This window comes from Rhea pennata, chromosome 2 (genome assembly GCF_028389875.1).
Source record: "Rhea pennata isolate bPtePen1 chromosome 2, bPtePen1.pri, whole genome shotgun sequence".
NCBI classification, from domain to species: domain Eukaryota; kingdom Metazoa; phylum Chordata; class Aves; order Rheiformes; family Rheidae; genus Rhea; species Rhea pennata.
The window spans coordinates 164,256,335-164,271,813 of NC_084664.1; the positions used below are offsets into that span (position 1 = coordinate 164,256,335).

Consider the following 15,479-nt stretch of genomic DNA (forward strand, 5'->3'; position numbering starts at 1 on the left):
GGAGGAGCCGTTTAATGAGATCGCAACGAGGCACAGACAGGACCCGCCGCGGGCGGGGGAGGCCGGGCTGGGGCGGGAGCCGCGTCCGCCTGCCCCGCGGGGAGGCGGGGGGCCGGCCGCCGGGCCGGCCGCGGGGCAGAGCCGCGGCGCGGGCGCAGACACCACACCACGCTTCCCCCGTGAACAACCGAGCGTTTATTTCCACGTCCCCAACCTGCACGAGCACAGACGGCAGCCCGCCACGCGGAACGCAGCCCAGCGGCGTTTGTGGGTGGAGGGGGCGTTGTTAAATAGCGGAGCCGGTGCGTCCGCGCGGCGCGCGCCGTGCCCGTCTGTCCGTCCAGCTGCGCGTGGGTCCCTGCGCCCCGGAGGTTGTGCGACACAGGCACGCGGCCGAGGCCGCGCAACCAGGGCAGGGGACACCCCGCTCCCACGTCTACTTGGGGGGCCGGTACACCATTTTCCTGCTCTTTAGTACAGACCATTTGTGGCGCTTCATGTAGTAGAGGAGAGATGCCAGGAGACCCGTGATCATCAGCATCTGCGGAGCAGGGGAGGCGTCAGGGGGGCGGCCCGTGGGGCCGGCCCCGCGCCGCGCCGCGGCAGTTAACGCAGCCGCAGCGGGAAGGGGCCGGGGCGCCAGGGGAGGGGCGGCGACACACGGCCATCACCGCCCCGGCGGCGCGGCGCGCACGAGCCCCCGGCCGCACCCACCTTCAAGCCCATGCGTTTGCGGTGGTCGTGCTCGGGCTCGGCCGCCCACCTCAGGAAGGTGCAGATGTCCTTGGCGATCTGCGACATGGTGGCGGGGGTGCCTGGGGAGGGCAGAGGGAGCTGAGCGCCCCGGCGCAGCCCCCGGCCCGCCAGCCCCCGGCCTCGCGGGCCCCCTCTTACCGTCGTCGTATTCCAGGATCTCGTTGTAGATGGGGGGGGCCATGCCGATGGCCTGTCCGGGGAAGTAGGGGTTGTAGTACAGCCCCTCCCTCACCGAGACGCCAGCGGGGGGGTCGCAGTAGCCGGTGAGGAGGGAGAACACGTAGTCCTCACCCCCGTGCCTGCAACACAGACGCGGGATGAACCCGGAACCGGGCTCCGGAGGCCTCGCTGGCCGCCCCCGAGCACGGGAGATGGGGGTCCCCCACAGCGGGGACCTCCTCAGCCACGCTCCGCGGCGCGGGGCCGGCTAAGCGGGGCCCCAGGGCGCGCGGGTGGCGCAGCAGCCTCTCACCGCGCGTTGACGATGTAGCTGAGGTCGGGGGGCAGCGCCCCGTTGTTGGCGGCTCGCGCCGCCTCGGAGTTGGGGTAGGGCTTGGGGAAGTAGTCGGAGATCTTCCCGGGGCGCGTGAACATCTCCCCGTTCTCATCCGGGCCGTCCACCACCTCCACCTGGGGCAGGGAGGCGGCGCTAAGGCGGGGAACCGCGGGCGGGCCGCCCCGCCGCGGCGCCACTCACCTCCTCGGCCAGCGCCTTGGCCTCGGCCTCGGTGTGGGTGACGCCGATGAGGTTGCGGAAGGCCAGGTACTCCATGCTGTGGCAGGCGGAGCACACCTGCTTGTACACCTGGTAGCCTCGCCGCAGGCTGCAAGGAGGGGCCACGCCTGAGCCCCGGGGCGCTCCGGCACCCCGGGGCGCCCGCCCGCCCCCGGCCTACCTGCGGTGGTCCAGGGAGGAGAGCATGCCGCCGTGGCTCCAGGGGAAGCTGGGCGGGTGCATTTCCAGCTCGCCGGCGCTCACGGCCGCGTGCAGCGCGAGGGCGAGCCCCGCGCCGCCCGCCGCCACCGCCCCCAGGGCCCCCAGGGCCACCTTCCTGCCGCGGGAGAAGCCGGAAAAGGATGACATGCGGGCCTGGAGGAGGCAAGGCGGAGAGCCGTGAGCGCCGCGGGCGCCGCGGCCCCGCGCTGGAGGCCCCAGAGGGACACGCGGCCCCCGAGCCGGGTCCGGAGCTCGCCCCGAGCCCTGGGGCTCCCCGGGAGCCGGGCACCAGCGGCGCTCCGCAGCGGCCGGCCGGGCCGTGCGCCTGGCCCAGCACCGCCACGCACCCCGCGGGGCTGGGCTGGGCTGGGCACGGCGGGCCGGCGGCACTGGGGTGTCACGTTGGCGGTACCAGGGATACCGGGGACGCCATGCCGGGCAGATCGGGGCACCGGACCAGTGGTACCGGGACGTTAGGGGTACCGGGGACACCGGACCAGGCATGCCGAGGAGCGGTGCCGGCGGCACGGGGCACGCCGAGGCCGCTGTGCCGGGTTCACCGCGGTACCGGCCATGTCAGAGCAGCAGCACCGGGATGTCCCGGCGGCGGTGCCGCAGATACCGGGGGTGCCGTGCTGGGGACACCGGCTGCCGCACCGGCGGTACCGGCGGTACCGGGCTGGGGGTTCCCGAGCGTCACGCCGAGGGCACCGGGAACCCCGGGCCGGGGTGCCGACCCGGGGACACCGGGGCTGCCGGCAGCAGCGGCGATGCCGGCGGCGCGGGCGGGGGGGGCCGGGCCCGGTGCCCTCCCCGCGCCGTGACCCGCCCGGTGACCTTCATGCGGCGGCGCGGGCGGCGGCGCGGCGCGGGCCGGCGCGGGCCGGGGCGGGGGCCGCGGCGCGGGGCTCACCGGGGCGGGCGGCGGCGGCGGCGGCAGGGCCGCCCGCGGCGGCAGCAGGAGGCGCCCGTAGGGCCGCAGCGCCAGGCACCGCACCGCCGCCATCTTGCGAGAGCGCCTGCTTCCCGGCGGAGGGCGCGGGGACGCCGCCGCGCCGGAAGTGACGGGCCGCGCCACGCCCCCGGAAGTGCGCCGCGAAGGGCGGCCGGGCCGGCGCCGGGCCCCACCTCCCGGGGCCCCCCCCCGCCCCGGGCCCCCCCCGGGCCGCACACCCGCCCCCCGCGCAGCCCACGATCCCCACGGGCGAGGCCGCCCCGGGCCGGGAGCCCCACGGCCTGGCGCCGCCCCGCGCCCGCGGGCCCCGGCGAGGAGGGAGCCCGGCGGGCCCAGCACTGCCTCCGCACGCAGAGCGGCAGCAAATCCTTTATTAACGCCGCCGCCGCGCACCGCGCACCGCGCAGCCCCCGCCCCAAACCCCGGGGCCGCGGAGCCCCCCACCGTGCACCCCCGAGACACCTCTGCCCCCGCCCCACACACCGGGGCCCAGAGAGCCCCTCCCAGGACACGCCGGTGCCCGCAGAGCCCCCCCCAGGACACCCCACGGGCGCCCGGCCCCTTCCCCGCGCCCACCGGAGGCGGCCGCCCCGCTCCCGGCGCCCGCCAGCCACAAGACCCGCCGCTGCCCGCTCTGGGAGGCGCCCGCAGCCCCTCCGCAGCCCCGCGCAGCCCCCGCGGGCGCCGGCCCTGGCCCCCGTCCTGCCCCGCGGTGCCGGGGGGCTCGGCCGTGCCCCCCGCAGCGCCTGTGCCCGGGAAGGGCCCCGCAGAGCACGGCCAGGGCCCCGCGGGCTCGGGGCTCGGAGCGGCCCCGGCTACTTCCAGAAGAGCACGTTCCAGAGCAGCAGCCAGCAGGGGTAGACGAAGATGGCGACGAAGGGGAAGACGATGGAGCCGTAGAGGTAGTGGTCCAGGAGGCCCTCGGCCACAGCCTGCAGGAAGAGCTGCCAGCACTCCAGCACCGATACCGGGTACTCGATCAGCTCCCGGTACAGGAAGATGCCGAGCAGCAGCGTGACGGCCGGCGTGACCAGCACCAGCAGCACCGCGTACGCGTACCTGGGGGCGAGAGGCAGGGCTCGGCCGCGGCCCTGCACCGAGGCCCCTGCCAGAGGCAGGGATTCCTGCGTCCCCGGGAGAGGGGGGGACCCGTCCGCGAGGGCCGCGGGCGGCCCCCAGCGCCACTCACTTGGGCCCCGTGGGCTGGACCACGGCGGCGACTGGCACCATGGTGACGGCCAGCAGGAAGCCGAGGGAGAAGTTGACGAGGGCGATGCAGCCCAGCTGCATGGCCAGGTACAGCAGCGACAGCAGCTTCAGCGTCATCCAGCCACGGTCGCTCCCGGAGCCCGCCAGCACCCTGCGGAGCAGAGACGGAGCCGTGGCGCTGGCGGGGGCCCGCTCCCCCCGGCGAAGCCCCCAGGGCCCCGCGGCCGGCCCCGGGGCCCACTCGGGCGCGGGGCAGGCGACGCCGCGCCCCCCGCTAGCACCTGTGCGTGTTGTGGGGCAGGGCCAGGCCCGCCACGTAGATGGCGATGACCGTGAGCACCACGGCCTCCGACTCGGACACGGGGAAGTGCTGCGTGGCCACGTGCTGGCCCAGCACCGGCAAGAAGTAGAGCGTGAGGCCAGTGGCGTGACAGATGAGCAGGGGAGGCACCAGCGTGAGCAGCCCAGGCCGGGACTCCTGCAGAAACAGGCTGGGAGCTGAGCACAGGGACCGGGTGGGGAGGGAGAAGGAGAGCCGGGTCCTCTCCCCCCTCCCCTCATCTGACCGGAGCGGAGCGGGCGCTCAAAGATCCTGCGCCCGCGGAGGCGGCAGAGCCTCGGGGAGCGGGGCGAGGACGCCCGGAGCAGGCGCTGCGGGGCCCTCACCTCCGCGGCGGCACGGGCAGCTCCCTGGTCACCATCCCAGGGCCGCTCGGCGTCGCATTTGCTCAGCTTCATCCACAGGTCCAGGGCGTGAGCGTGCAGGTTAGGGAAAGGAGCGGTGCTGGTCTCGCTGCCCGGTGCCTCCAGCGGCCGCCCACGCCCACCCAAACCCCCCCCCAACCAGGACCCAACGTCCTCCCCGGCCCCCCCAGCGCACGGCAGTGCCCTCAGCACGAGGGTCGGGGCAGGGGAGGGCTGCGTGGGGCCGTGCCTCTGGCAGGGGGGCTGCAGAGGGGACCGAGGAGCAGCTCTGCACCTCCCCACGGGCCCCGCTGCCCGGGATGAGACTGCCGCGCCAAAGGATATCTTGAGGACGAGGATGAGGATGAGGAAGCCGAAGGCCGGCATGTAGACGCCGATGGAGACGAAGCGGGACAGCGAGGGCAGCAGGTAGAAGAAGTAGGACTGGTGCAGGCGCTCCAGCAAGTTGTTGAGTTTCCGGAACATCCCCTCCAGGGTCCTGCGGGTCAGCGCGGGGTGGCGGCTCCGCCGGGACCCCCGGCGCCCCCCGCCCCCCGCGGGGCGCCCCGGCCCCATGGAGGGGCCCTCCCGCCCGGCACTCACTTGCCCACGGTGCTCATGTCGTACTTGTACTGCCGGAAGCTGTTGATGCCGCGCACGGTGACGGCCTCGATGTGGTAGCGCAGGAAGAGGCCGTGGTCGCCCTGCGGCCGCCCGGAGCCCTGCTTGAGGACCATGAGCAGCAGCGTCTGCAGGCTGTGCGCGTAGGCCGCCAGCGTGTCCCCGTCGGAGCGCTGCAGCTGCGAGGAGAGCCGGCGTCAGCGGCGCGAGCGCGGCGCGGGGACCGCACCCCACGGCGGCCCCCTCCCGCTGGGGCAGGGCCCACCTTGCCCTGGATGGTGCAGAGCAGCCCGTTCTTCTGGCAGAAGGCGTGGAAGAGGTTGACGAGGTCCAGGTTGGGCAGCTGCCCGTTGAGCCCCTCCACGGCCACGTCGAAGCTGGTGACGACGTCGCTGCTGAGCTCCAGGGACACGGCCGCCTGGATGGCCCCCGCCCGGCCCAGCATCCCCGACGACTGCATCTCTGCGGGCACGGCAGGGCCTCAGGGACGCGGCGGCCCCGGGCTCGGCGGCCGCCACGGCCGCACGAGGGACCCCCGCCCCGCCGCGTACCCGTGATGTTGATGTCGTGGTAGGCCTCCAGCCAAGCCTCCATGCCCAGCAGGTCGTGCTCGTTCACCAGGAAGATGATGTCCTTCGCCCAGTAGATCTGGCCTGGGCTCAGACGGACGGCTGCGTCAGCCGGGCTCAGCCCCGGTCCTGGTGCCGCCTCCCGTCCCAGCCCAGCCCCGGCAGAGCCGGACCCGTTCCACGTCCGGCCCGGAGAAGCCGGCCGAGCCGCCTCGGACCGGCACGCGAGCTCACCTCGGAAGTAGGAGGCCAGGGCCAGCATGAGCCCCACGGCCTGGTTGTTCTGCTGGCCCTCGCTGCAGGGCACGCTGAGCACCAGGGACTCGGTGCTGGTGGCCCGGGGCGCCCGCAGGATCCCGTACACGTTGGTGCCCTTCACCATCTGCGGAGGGGACGGCGCGCTAGGCGGGACGGCCCCGGCAGGGCACCCCGGCGCCCCGGGCCCGCACGTACGTATCTCTCGTGGGTCTCATCCGGGAAGGGCAAGGTGCGGGAGAAGGGCTGCTTGTAGACCTCCAGGCCCAGGTTCCACATGGTCTTCTCCAGCCAGGCCACGGGCATGCCCCTGCGGAGGCGGCGGGCGGCAACGGACCGTCTCTCCGGCCCCGCAGACGCCGCCAGCGCCCAAGCCGGGGCCGCGAGGGCCCCGCGGGACTCACCCCGCCGCCTTCTTGTGCCCGGCGAACTCGCGGGCGTAGGAGAGGGCGCGCTCGCCGTGGGAGAACTGCTCCTCCACCATGGTGGAGCCCATGGCGTTCTCGGACATGTAGGTGCGGGGCGCCAGGAGCGGGAAGGGCAGCGCCAGGAACCAGCCCAGCCCCGCGGCGTAGCTGAGCACGCTGCAGCGCGCCGGGGGGCCGTGAGCGCAGGGGGCCGAGCCCCCCACGTGCCGGGGGGAAGGGCTGAGCCCCCCACGCGCTGCCCCCCGCCCGCACTCACCACAGCGGCGTGTTGAGGCGCAGCACGAGCCGCGACAGCGCCCGCCGGCGGTATGGGTCTGAGAGCAGCCCCATGGCTGGGGGGCGGTGAGGGGCTGCTGTGGGGCAGGACACACGTTCCCCACGGGCACTGGCAGCCCCAGCTCTGCGCCCGCCCACTCCCCTGCAGCCCCACACCACCCCATGCCCATGCAGCCCTCGCATGCTGAGGCACCCCGTGGCTCCTGACCCAGCCCCATATGCACCCCATACCTCTCAGCCCTACCCCATAGGCTCCCAGTCCAGCCCCGTAGGCACCCCACAGCCCTACCCCATATGCATCCCATGCCTCTCAGCCCTGCCCCATATATACCCCACGGCTCCGCGCCTGCTCCTATAGGCACTTCATGGCCCTACCCCTGCCTCATATGCACCCCATGCCTCTCAGCCCTGCCCCATATGTACCCCACGGCTCCGTGCCTGCTCCTATAGGCACTTCATGGCCCTGCCCCATAAGCCCTCCAGGGATCCTGGCCCAGCCCCATAGGCACTCTGCAGCCCTGCCCCTGCCCCATATGCACGCCGTTGCTCCCACCCTGTCACCATACACACCCCACCGCTCTCAGCCCTGCCCCATAGGCACCCACACCTCCCAGCCTGTCCCCAGGGCTCCTCACAGCCCTATGCCTGCCCCACGCACACCCCCAGAGCCCTCCACCCCACGCAGTCCCACCCCACACTCGCCCCACAGCCCCGGGACCGTCCCACACGTGCCCCACAGCCCCATGCCCGCCCCCCATTTGCCCCGCAGCTCCGGGACCGCCCCCCACTCGCCCCCCAGCCCCGGGACCGCCCCCCACAGCCCCCCCGCCCCCCGGGGCCGCCCCGCAGCCCCGGCCGCTGCCTCCCGCCGCGGACCCCCCCCAGCCCCGGGACCGCCCCCCACAGCCCCCCCGTCCCCGGGGCCGCCCCGCAGCCCCGGCCGCTGCCTCCCGCCGCGGACCCCCCGCGCCCCCGCTCCTCTCCCACCGCGCCGGCCAGGCCGCTCAATCGCCGCCCGAGCGGGGCAGCCCGCGCGGTCGAGCCCAGAGACACCGATGGGAGCCGCCCTCCGCGGGCCTTGCGCATGCGCGGCGGCTCGCAGCCCGCCGTTCCCGGGGGATACGGCGTTTCCAGGGATTCCCCCCCAAAGGGGGACGGAGCAGCGCAACCCGCGGCCGGGCGCGCGGCGCCGCTCTTGCCGTTCCCCCCGAGGCCGTGCGTCCACGGCCGGCAGGCACGAGCGTCCGCCGCGGCTGGGCCCCTCGGCGTTTGGAAGAGCGCCGGGCTGCTCCGGCGCGGCGGCGGGGGGGACACCCGCTCCGGCAGGGCCGAGCACGCCAGGCCCCGTCCGGGACGAGGGGACACGGCTGCGGCCGGGGAGCAGCCCAGGGAGGGGGCGTCCCTGGGCACGGGCCTCGCACGCAGCGAAGAGACCCCAACGGCGGCCAAGGGAGCCCTTTATTTAGGACAGACTCCACAGGGAGGGAGCTGCCGGCACCGGCGCTGATCTGAGGCCCGCAGCCGCGTGGGGCGCAGGCCCCGGCTCCGCCGAGGCCCCCAGCAAAGCCTCCCGGTGCTGCAATCCCGGCCACGCCGCGCAGCCGGAGCGCGAGGGCCGCTGCGGCAGCCCGCGGGGACGCGCGGCCAGGCACGGTGCTCCAGCCCCCGGCTCAGTCCCCCAGCAGCGCGGTGACCTCCTGCACGTGGTCGCGCACCACCTGGTCGAGGACGGCGTGCACCGCCTTGCAGGCCTTGCTGGCCGCCTCGATGACCTCCTCCAGGTGGTCCTCGTGCAGGCGCGAGTTCATCTCCAGCAGGGCGATCTGCTCCGACGCGGGCAGCAGGGCCAGGGCCACCTGCGGTCCCCCGGACGCCTCCTCTATGTAGCTGAGGTCGGCCAGCGGGGTGTCCTCCACGAAGCCGGCCGAGCTGGCGCACACGTAGTCCCGCATGGGGATGCCAGCGTCGATGACGGCCAGCGTCGCAGCGTTCACGCAGGCGCAGTAGTTGCCTCCGTCAGCCTGCAGGATCTGGGGGACCGGCAAGATACACTCAGCGCTGGAGTCAGCCCCCAGCACCCCTCGGCCGAGCCCTAGGAGCAAGCGGGGCACAGCCTGCCCCACGGATGGACTATCCCCTCCCCACCTGGCCTCGGTCCTCTTCCCGCAGATGGACCACCCCCTCCCTGTCTGTCCCTGTCCCCTCTGCCGGCCCTGGGGCTCACCTGCACGTAGATGTCGATCTGGGAGCGGGGGTAGAGCTGTGTGAGGATGGCAGCCTCGAACGTCTGCTTGAGGTGCAGCGTCATCTCGCTGGACTTGCGGTCGCCATGGGGCCGGCGCTTGCGCTCGCTGGTGCTGAAGGTGGCCATGCTGTACTGGCAGTTCACCAGCGCCCGGTCGTGCAGGGCCTTGCTGCGGGAGCCACGCATCTGCAAAGCAGCCAGGATGAGCTCCAGCCCCGGGGACCCAGATGCCTGAGTCCCTGTTGGCTCGGGCAGAGGAGAAGAGCCCAGATTTTTGCATCCCTGTGGGCTGGAGGGGAGGCAAAGACAGGGTGCTTGGCTCCCTGTCAGGCCTAGGGGGGACAAAGGGGGGACAGGGGGAGCAAACACAGCCACCCGGTTCTGCTGGCCCTGGGGGGATGGAGGGAACAGCAGCGATGGTCCATCTGCCTGGTTCTAGTGGTCCGAGTGGGACAAAGGTGATGGAGGGGACAGCAGAGATGGTCCATCTACCTGGTCCTGCCAGGTCTGGAGGGATGGAGGGGACAGCAGGGACCATCCACTTGCTTGGTCCTGGTGGTCCAGAGTGGGACGGCGGTGATGGAAGGGACGGAGGGGATGGCAGGGGCAGCCTGACCCCCCTGTCCCACCAGGCCGAGAAGACACGCCTGGCTGCCCGGTCCCGCCAGAGCCCGGGGGCCGGAGGGGACATCCCGGCCCGGGGGTCCCGGCAGGCCCGGGGGACGGCGGGGAGGGCCCGTGCCTGGTCCCGGCAGCCGGGGCGGGCGCTCACCTCGTGGGGGCCGTACACCACGGCCAGCGCCTTGGTGTTGCCCTGCTCGATGTAGGCCGAGCCGTCGGCCTGCGCGAAGACGCCCATGCGGGCGCGCACCTTGCGCAGCTCGGAGGCGCGGCGCCCGTCGCACCGGTAGCCCTCGTCCGACAGCAGCTCCAGCGCCGCCATGCCGCTCCCGGCGCCCCCCGCGCGGCGGGACTGCCGCTCCCGGCGGCCCCCGCGCGGCGGGGACTACACCTCCCGGCGGCCCCCGCGCCGCCGCCCACCTCGCGGAGCGCAGCCGCCGCCCCCAGAACTACGGCTCCCAGCGCGCACCGCGGCGCGGCCGCCGCTCCCGGCATGCCCCGGGGCCGCGCCGCCGGCGTTGCCATGGCGGCGCGGCCGCGGCCTGGCGGGCGGCCCGGCGCGGCGCCGCCGTTGCGCTATTTGCTCTTTAAAACGCTGCTTAGAGCTCGGCCAGGCCCGCTCGCTCCGGAGCAGCTCCGCCGCGCCGCGTCCCGCCCCTCCGGGCGGCTGCTGACGTCGCCGCTCGGTGCTTGGGGCGGAGGAGGGTCGCACCGCTGCCCGAGCCGGCGTAAACCCCGCGTTTCGGCTGTCGCGACGTTGCCCCGACATCCCCCTTCCCCACGCGTCTCGGCTCGCGATCGGCCCGTTGCGTCTCGCCCAGCTCCCGGCCGCTGTGCAACGCCAGCCCAAACAGCCCCGGAGCCAGCGCGAGCGCCCCGCGCAGCGTGCCTGAGAGCCGGCAGCGCGGCGCAGAGCTCCGTGTTTACCGGCTGCAGACACAGCCGAGGCCGGTCCTGCTGCTCACCCAGCCCTTTACCAGTGCTTCGTCAGTAAGCCTGACACCATCGCACCGACGGCGGCTGAATCTGGGACATCCTCGACAGGAGCGCGCGGGGGCTCCGCGTGTTCGGTGGGCGTTCCCGCACGCTCCGTGACTTCGGTAACTTTGTTCTCCGGAGTGAAACCATCTGTGGCTGCACAGTGATGGATGCCCAGGGCTCGTCTCTGTACAGTGGTCTTAACGTCACCCCTAAAGGCAGTGGTTCACCAGCAGGAATGGGCTGGAGAATTGAGTCAAGGGTTCAGCTGCTCCGAGCCCTTTGTCAGCTGCTAGTAGCACCTTTTCCAAGGCCAGATGTGTGACCTGGAGCCATAGGGCATCCCCTCGAACCAGTGGGAGCTTTTTGCTGTCATCCCCACCAGCGCCCCCTCTCTCTTGCCTGGACATGGGGTGAGAGGGGCCGTGGAGGGTGGATGGTCCCTGTGATTGATACACACTCATGCTTTCCTTTGAACCCTTCACATTGTGGGGTTCATCCCTGCATCACCTATCTCTTCAGTAAGTTACAAAGTGGTTGGGCTATTATACTACATCCTGGAGCATGTGTCTTCCAAAATGCTGGAATCCCTAGCACAGCACGTAGTTCCTTCCTGTTCCCAAGGACGGGTGAAAACTGCTGGGTTTCTCGTAGCACTTCAGCAGGGATTGCTTTCCTCCCCCCATCCATCCGGCTCCTCTCAAGGTGCCTTCCTAACCCTGCCCTTGCCCCTTTCCCCAGTGCCTCCCTCCCACCCTCCGCCTCCTGCTCAGCACCGGCCTCTCCTGGTGATTTCAGTGTTTGCAGCCAATATCGCACGAGCAGTGGAGGGACTACGCTTAAAGCCTTGTGCTAAGCGAGGAAATGCACGCTGGGGTTCCTGCAGGGGAGAGCAAATCTCTCCCTCTCTGCCTCGCGTGCGAGCCGTAAGATCTTCACATCTACAGTCGCCGTCCAGGGCATGGTGCGTTCACAGCAGAACCGACTAATCTGTTACCCTGGGAGCTGTAAGCGGTGCAGTGGCAGCAGCCACGGCTCTGTGATCCCTGTTAGCCACCGCTTGCTAGGAGGTTTTGACAGGCCCCATGGGAGAGCTGCGGTGGGAACGAGCCTGGGTAATGATTCTTCGAGACGCTTTCTCGCAGCCTTCAGCCGGTCACGGGCACCGTGGAGCATTAACCAGCTGCTGCATGGCAGCGCAGCGCCGTCCGTAATGAGCTCACGGGTATGGGCCGGTGTGGGGTAACCAGTGGGGCAGAGGGGTGGTGTCCCTATGTCCCATTTTTCCCACACATCCCCCCACAGTTGCCCCTTCCTAAGATACTGCGGGGACCTAAGACCAAGGTTGAACAAACTGTCAGACAGAAATAATTTAGCCCTGACCAGAGGTGGGGAGTGAATTGCCCAATAACACCTGTAATAAAAACATTATAAATGAGAAAATTATATATAAATGAGAAATTACAAGGGTGCACATATACAGTTGCATAGCTGAAACTAATCTTTTTTCCTCTCTATATTTGCAATTTTAGAAGTCTAAGACTTCCCTGCTTCCACTATGATCTTTCACTAAATGCTTTTAGGCAGCCTCTGAGTTTTGCCAGCCCATATTTGAGGATTGTTCTGTCTCTGGAAGCATTTGTAATGAAAGCAGTTGTTTGCCAAATGGAGGCTGCCCTTTGCAAGTGTCCTTATTCACTGTGCCGAGACTGGGCTCCTGTGTCAATAAGGAATGATATAAAGCAGCAATCATTAACTGCGACCGGCAGACCGGCGTCTCAGGACTCGAATCCTTAAGGGGGGAGTAGTGGCCGCTAGTACTGCCGCAGGCTCGAGCCTCGGCCGGAGTTTCCTGGGCTCGGAGCTGGTAGATCGGGCTGTCTCCCCCAGCTCGCATTCCTGGCATCCTCAGGCTCCTCGGACATTTCTTTCTTAGACCTCCCCCCTTCCCTGATCCAGGTCCCGGAGGATGATCCTGGGGAGTTAATGAGGGAAACCTGGCCAGCTGCCACAAAGCAGGAGCCTGCAGCCCATTTAGCCGACTCGGAGCACTTAGGAGCAGAACAGTCGCCTGACGGGTGGCGGGAGAGCTCGGCCCTCCCGCTCCGCCGGGACGCGGCGTCCCCCGGGTCACACCGGGGAGCGCGAGTGCCGCAGCCGCCGGCTGCTGCCGGACCCGCTCCAGCGGCGCTTTGGGGCTCGCGCCTTCCGGCTCGGCAGCTTGGCCCGCACCGTCCTGGCCAGTCCTTTCGGTCGCTGGGCCGGGATTTATTTCATCCTCAGGAATGTCGGCCTTATCGGAAGGCACAGCGCGGTTATCTTCCCGCGGAGCGCGCAGGGACAGCAGGCCTCCCCACGCCCGGCCTTGAGCCCCTGGAGCGCGCGGCGCAGCGCGAGCCGACTGCACCGCTCCCGCCCACCACATCCCGCGGAGACCCCCGGGGCCCGGGCCCCCGGCTCCACTGCCCCCTCCCGCAGACCCCCCCGGGGCCCGGGCCCCCGGCTCCGCTGCCCCCTCCCGCAGACCCCCCCGGGGCCTGGGCCCCCGGCTCCGCTGCCCCCTCCCACGGAGACCCTCGGGGCCCGGGCCCCCGGCTCCGCTGCCCCCTCCCGCAGACCCCCAGGGCCCGGGCCCCCGGCTCCGCTCCCCCCTCCCGCGGAGACCCCTGGGGCCTGGGCCCCCGGCTCCACTGCCCCCTTCTGCTGAGACCCCCAGGGGCCCGGGCCCCCGGCTCCGCTGCCCCCTCCTGCAGAGACCCCCAGGGGCCCGGGCCCCCGGCTCCACTGCCCCCTCCCGCAGACCCCCAGGGCCCGGGCCCCCGGCTCCGCTGCCCCCTCCCACGGAGACCCCTGGGGCCTGGGCCCCCGGCTCCACTGCCCCCTCCCACGGAGACCCTCGGGGCCCGGGCCCCCGGCTCCGCTCCCCCCTCCCGCAGACCCCCCCGGGGCCCGGGCCCCCGGCTCCGCTGCCCCCTCCTGCAGAGACCCCCAGGGGCCCGGGCCCCCGTCTCCGCTGCCCCCTCCCACGGAGACCCTCGGGGCCCGGGCCCCCGGCTCCGCTGCCCCCTCCCGCAGACCCCCCCGGGGCCCGGGCCCCCGTCTCCGCTGCCCCCTCCCACGGAGACCCCCGGGGCTCGGGCCCCCGGCTCCACTGCCCCCTCCCACGGAGACCCTCGGGGCCCAGGCCCCCGGCTCCGCTGCCCCCTCCCGCGGAGACCCCTGGGGGCCCAGGCCCCCAGCTCCGCTGCCCCCTCCCGCAGACCCCCCCGGGGCCCGGGCCCCCGGCTCCGCTGCCCCCTCCCACGGAGACCCCCGGGGCCCGGGCCCCCGGCTCCGCTGCCCCCTCCCGCAGACCCCCCCGGGGCCCGGGCCCCCGGCTCCGCTGCCCCCTCCCACGGAGACCCCCCCGGGGCCCGGGCCCCCGGCTCCGCTGCCCCCTCCCACAGACCCCCCCGGGGCCCGGGCCCCGGCTCCGCTGCCCCCTCCCGCAGAGACCCTCGGGGCCCGGGCCCCCGGCTCCACTGCCCCCTCCCGCAGAGACCCCTGGAGCCCGGGCCCCCGGCTCCACTGCCCCCTCCCGCAGAGACCCTCGGGGCCCGGGCCCCCGGCTCCGCTGCCCCCTCCCGCAGACCCCCCCGGGGCCCGGGCCCCCGGCTCCGCTGCCCCCTCCCACGGAGACCCTCGGGGCCCGGGCCCCCGGCTCCACTGCCCCCTCCCGCAGACCCCCCCGGGGCCCGGGCCCCCGGCTCCGCTGCCCCCTCCCACGGAGACACCCCCGGGGCCTGGGCCCCCGGCTCCACTGCCCCCTCCCACGGAGACCCTCGGGGCCCAGGCCCCCGGCTCCGCTGCCCCCTCCCGCAGACCCCCCCGGGGCCTGGGCCCCCGGCTCCGCTGCCCCCTCCCACGGAGACCCCTGGAGCCCGGGCCCCCGGCTCCGCTGCCCCCTCCCGCAGACCCCCCCGGGGCCCGGGCCCCGGCTCCGCTGCCCCCTCCCGCAGACCCCCCCGGGGCCCGGGCCCCCGGCTCCGCTGCCCCCTCCCGCGGAGACCCCCGGGGCCCGGGCCCTGGCTCCGCTGCCCCCTCCCGCAGACCCCCCCGGGGCCTGGGCCCCCGGCTCCGCTGCCCCCTCCCGCAGACCCCCCCGGGGCCCGGGCCCCGGCTCCGCTGCCCCCTCCCACGGAGACCCTCGGGGCCCGGGCCCCCGGCTCCGCTGCCCCCTCCCGCAGACCCCCCCGGGGCCCGGGCCCCCGGCTCCACTGCCCCCTCCCGCTGAGACCCCTGGGGGCCCAGGCCCCGGCTCCGCTGCCCCCTCCCGCAGACCCCCCCGGGGCCCGGGCCCCTGGCTCCACTGCCCCCTCCCGCGGAGACCCCCGGGGCCCGGGCCCCGGCTCCGCTCCCCCCTCCCGCAGACCCCCCCGGGGCCCGGGCCCCCGGCTCCGCTGCCCCCTCCCACGGAGACCCCCGGGGCCCGGGCCCCGGCTCCGCTGCCCCCTCCCGCAGACCCCCCCGGGGCCCGGGCCCCCGGCTCCGCTGCCCCCTCCCACAGACCCCCCCGGGGCCCGGGCCCCGGCTCCACTGCCCCCTCCCACGGAGACCCCCGGGGCCCGGGCCCCGGCTCCGCTGCCCCCTCCCACGGAGACCCCCGGGGCCCGGGCCCCGGCTCCGCTCCCCCCTCCCGCAGACCCCCCCGGGGCCCGGGCCCCCGGCTCTGCTGCCCCCTCCCACGGAGACCCCTGGGGGCCCGGGCCCCTGGCTCCGCTCCCCCCTCCCGCAGACCCCCCCGGGGCCCGGGCCCCCGGCTCCGCTGCCCCCTCCCGCAGACCCCCCCGGGGCCCGGGCCCCCGGCTCCACTGCCCCCTCCCACGGAGACCCCCGGGGCCCGGCCCCCGGCTCCACTGCCCCCTCCCGCAGAGACCCCCTGGAGCCCGGGCCCCCGGCTCCGCTG

The 15,479-nt window shown here is 73.5% G+C and overlaps 3 protein-coding genes across 4 annotated transcripts; all 3 read right to left on the reverse strand.

The window, feature by feature from the left end:
* Window positions 1-177: 177 nt before the first annotated feature.
* On the reverse strand, window positions 178-2,714 carry LOC134137594 (cytochrome c1, heme protein, mitochondrial). Its single transcript, XM_062570762.1, has 7 exons — window positions 2,607-2,714; window positions 1,653-1,846; window positions 1,454-1,580; window positions 1,229-1,386; window positions 895-1,055; window positions 715-815; window positions 178-541 (listed from the first exon to the last, which is right to left on the reverse strand). The coding sequence occupies exons 1-7, from the start codon at window positions 2,697-2,699 to the stop codon at window positions 437-439; spliced, it is 939 nt and encodes a 312-aa protein (XP_062426746.1). The 5' UTR covers window positions 2,700-2,714; the 3' UTR covers window positions 178-436.
* Window positions 2,715-3,247: 533 nt separating this feature from the next.
* On the reverse strand, window positions 3,248-7,264 carry GPAA1 (glycosylphosphatidylinositol anchor attachment 1). Its single transcript, XM_062568584.1, has 11 exons — window positions 6,671-7,264; window positions 6,391-6,570; window positions 6,185-6,296; window positions 5,966-6,113; window positions 5,714-5,815; window positions 5,428-5,624; window positions 5,145-5,341; window positions 4,524-5,040; window positions 4,139-4,335; window positions 3,838-4,008; window positions 3,248-3,707 (listed from the first exon to the last, which is right to left on the reverse strand). Exons 1-11 carry the CDS (start codon window positions 6,871-6,873, stop codon window positions 3,464-3,466), a joined length of 2,268 nt encoding a protein of 755 aa, XP_062424568.1. The 5' UTR covers window positions 6,874-7,264; the 3' UTR covers window positions 3,248-3,463.
* Window positions 7,265-8,130: 866 nt separating this feature from the next.
* On the reverse strand, window positions 8,131-9,940 carry EXOSC4 (exosome component 4). 2 transcript variants are annotated; one of them, XM_062568466.1, is made up of 3 exons: window positions 9,807-9,940; window positions 8,915-9,121; window positions 8,131-8,720 (listed from the first exon to the last, which is right to left on the reverse strand). In XM_062568466.1, the coding sequence occupies exons 1-3, from the start codon at window positions 9,876-9,878 to the stop codon at window positions 8,361-8,363; spliced, it is 639 nt and encodes a 212-aa protein (XP_062424450.1). In that variant the 5' UTR covers window positions 9,879-9,940; the 3' UTR covers window positions 8,131-8,360. The 2 variants fall into 2 exon arrangements, with proteins under 2 accessions (XP_062424450.1, XP_062424449.1); XM_062568465.1 differs by having other exon boundaries at window positions 9,708-9,934.
* Window positions 9,941-15,479: the final 5,539 nt, after the last annotated feature.